Source organism: Leguminivora glycinivorella, chromosome 24 (genome assembly GCF_023078275.1).
Source record: "Leguminivora glycinivorella isolate SPB_JAAS2020 chromosome 24, LegGlyc_1.1, whole genome shotgun sequence".
NCBI lineage: Eukaryota > Metazoa > Arthropoda > Insecta > Lepidoptera > Tortricidae > Leguminivora > Leguminivora glycinivorella.
The window spans coordinates 11,392,991-11,396,487 of NC_062994.1; the positions used below are offsets into that span (position 1 = coordinate 11,392,991).

Consider the following 3,497-nt stretch of genomic DNA (forward strand, 5'->3'; position numbering starts at 1 on the left):
TACAGGGTGAATTTTAATAATATATAAAAATGAGAATCTTTGAAACATACAGGTTGGTTTTTGAGAAATCACTCCTAAATGAGACATTTTTATGCATACAGGATGGATGGATTGCGATAAAAATTACACTTTTTAATACACAAGGTGGATTTTAATAATATCTCTAAAAATGAGAACTTTTGATACATTCAGGATGAATTTTGATGTCATTGTAAAAATGACCTTTTTTTATTCCAACCTGTATGTTACCGTCCAAAGTCTAAAATTCTCAAAAATAACCCTTTTTGTCAAACCCTGTATGTTTTGCAAAATTGCCCCTTCTTTATCCCACCCTGTATATTTCACTTGGGGCTCTTGATTTGACAATACATGAATGAACACACAATACACGGTCCACCCGTGGCTCCATCAATACGTGAACAACGTGACATGCGAGCATCAGCTGCAAGCGGTCACGTTCCCCGACGTGAGGCCCGGCGCCGAGCGACCGAACCACCACTTCTCCATGACCGCCGGGGACTTCCTCAAGGTACATGCTCTTTCATTATGCCAAAAAAGAAGATCGAGTATTATAGAGAATGACTGTCAAAGTCAAATGTGTAATCACAGTAAGACTTAAAACTTTTCAACCTCAGTTTTGACAATTTAAGTATGTATATCGTCGCTTAGCACCCATAGTACAAGCTTTGCTTAGTTTGGGGCTATGTTGATCTGTGTAAGGTGTCCCCCAATATTTATTTATTTTATTTATTTTAATTTGGCCCATATTCTTAGCTTGATATGTTTTAAAATGTCAAATATTAATATTAGCGCCATCTAGAGCGTACCCTAAAGGTGTATCGCTATCTAGCTCACCGTACCTTTTTCTGTATGGTTTTGGGGTACGTTTTTTTCTTAGACTTTATCTGTCTATACGAAGTTATGTAGGTCTTTGATTATGCCAACTCTACATATGACTCTTAAATACATGGCGACTCTACACAATGACACTTTTATACATACAGGAAGGGTATAGATATAACCTAACCACAAAATTAAAATTTTGAAAAAAACCCCGACCGCGACATAGTAGACCGATTTTCATGAAACATGGCTAAGAACACTCCCGACTAACTCAGCTTTCAGACAAAAAAAAACTAAATCTAAATCGGTTGATCTGTTCGGGGTTTGTTCCTGAGTCATGGATGTTTTCTATGTATATAAGTTTGTATTTATCTATTTAAGTATGTATGTATTTATTTATTTATTTAAACTTTATTGCACAGTAAAAATATACAGTTACAAAAGGCGAACTTAATGCTACATGGCATTCTCTACCAGTCAACCTTTAGGCCAAACAGAGAAGACCAAAAAAAGGTGCGGGATATGTAAAGAACACTAAAGACTTGATTTTATTGGACTACGTTATAGAGAAAAAAAAATAGGGACTTATATAAATATATTTACCTATTTAAGACACTAATAACTATAATAAATACATATATTAATGATAAATACATATAAATTACATATTATATCGTCGCCATATTGTATATCGTCGCTTAGCACCCATAGTACAAACTTTGCTTAGTTTGAGGCTAAGTTGATCTGTGTAAGGTGTTCCCAATATTTATTTAAAAAAAACTTATTCCAAATTATTTGTTACCAGGTATATACAGAAGCCGAGCAATGGAACTGCGTAGCGTCGTGTTTCTTCATAGACTGCGCTCCCAACGTGATAGAGTTTATAGAGCGGATATACTCGATTCTAGAGCCAGGCGGCTATTGGATCAACCTTGGACCTCTACTGTACCATTACAGGTATTTATTATTTTACTAGCTCTTGTGCGCTCGCGTTATATTCGAAAATTGCGGAATACTCCATACAACCCCCCTCCCCCCATTTTAGGTAAGTGGGGTGTTGGAAAGAGACAAAAAGTAGCCTATGTCACTCTCCATCCCTTCATCGCACATAAAAACATTACGATACAAGTGCGTAAAAAAGGAAGTTCGAAACGAGTGGCGATAAATTAAAACACGACCGAAGGGAGTGTTTTAAATCGACACGAGTTACGAATTTCCTTTTCGCACGTGTATCATACGACTTTTTCAGTACAGATGAGCCTCCGAAGTTTCGACCTGGCATATAATGAACCACTTCTCGCACTAGTGCGTAAAAAAACACCATCTGTACTGAAAAAGTAATTTAATTTAATATGTTTGTTGCAGTGACATGCCATCGGAAAACAGCATAGAGCCACCATATGACATTTTACTCGAGATTATTAGAGACATTGGTTTCGATATTCTGGTAAGTAAAAAAAAACAACAGAAGATAAAAAAACGGCCAAGAGCGTGTCGGGCCAAGCTCAGTGTAAGGGTTCCGTAGTTTCCCGTATTTTTAACCGCCGCCTCAAATCTCTCAAAAGAAGATGGTTCTCTATTCGTCTGTATTTTTTTTTAATGTTTGTTCCTCGATATCTCCGTCGTTACTGGACCGATTTTGAATTTTTTTTTTGATTGAATGTATATGCATACAGATTGGTCCCATTTTTCTCAGAACCCAGTTCTGATGATGGGATCCTGGAGAAATCGAGGGAACTCCTCAAATCTGAAAGGCATACATATGGCGATTTTTGTGTTTTTAAAGGAACAGCATGCATTTACGTACGGAACAGTGACATTTGGTGCAATGGAACTGCTGATGATGGTCAGAACGGAACTTCTCAAATCTGAACGGCACGCTTATAGTGACTTTGGTATTTTTATAAGAACAGCATGAATTTAAGTTCAGAACAGAGTAACATTTATTTAGTTATACATATTTGTTAAGCATATTGGCTTTTCAAATCAAATTTTGTCAAGCTTCGATTTCTTATAATCGGATTCATGAGGAATTGAGGAAACTCCTCAAACCTTAACGGTATACGTATATTGCTTTTTGTTGTCATCAAATAATTAAAGCATTAAAAGCAGATTAAAAAAATACCTACACATTTCTACATAATCCAACATTCGCGAGTAGCTTTCACCAGAACCCCAAAGGCGGCGGTTTTTTTTTCTTAAAAATTATTTTCAATAACTGTTCAACCCATCAAGTTCAAAATGACCCTAGTTTACAACGGAACCCTAAAAACTTCAGAAATAGAAAATTAATTACCTATATTTAATGAAAGATATACTATTTACAGAAAGAGCAAACGGGCGTGAAGACGAAATACGCCCAAAATCCCAACTCTATGATGCAGCACGAATACGACTCAGTCTTCTTCGTGTGCAGGAAGCCTTACTGTATGTAAACACACACACACACAACTACAAAGAATATACGGAAAACTTATAAAATATGTACATACTAAAAACGGTCAACGAAATCTTGGCACTTAAATAACCTAACCTAAAAAAAAACCGACATAGTGAATCGATATTCATGAGACATGGCTAAGCACACTCCCGACTAATTCAGCTTTTAAACAAAAAAAAAACTAAATCTAAATCGGTTCATCCGTTCGGGAGCT

At 36.2% G+C, this 3,497-nt stretch overlaps 1 protein-coding gene across 1 annotated transcript; it reads left to right on the top strand.

Moving 5' to 3' along the window:
* The first annotated feature begins 373 nt into the window (after window positions 1-373).
* Window positions 374-3,497, top strand: LOC125238535 (carnosine N-methyltransferase-like). Its single transcript, XM_048145869.1, has 4 exons — window positions 374-529; window positions 1,649-1,800; window positions 2,209-2,290; window positions 3,171-3,497. The coding sequence occupies exons 1-4, from the start codon at window positions 374-376 to the stop codon at window positions 3,276-3,278; spliced, it is 498 nt and encodes a 165-aa protein (XP_048001826.1). The 3' UTR covers window positions 3,279-3,497.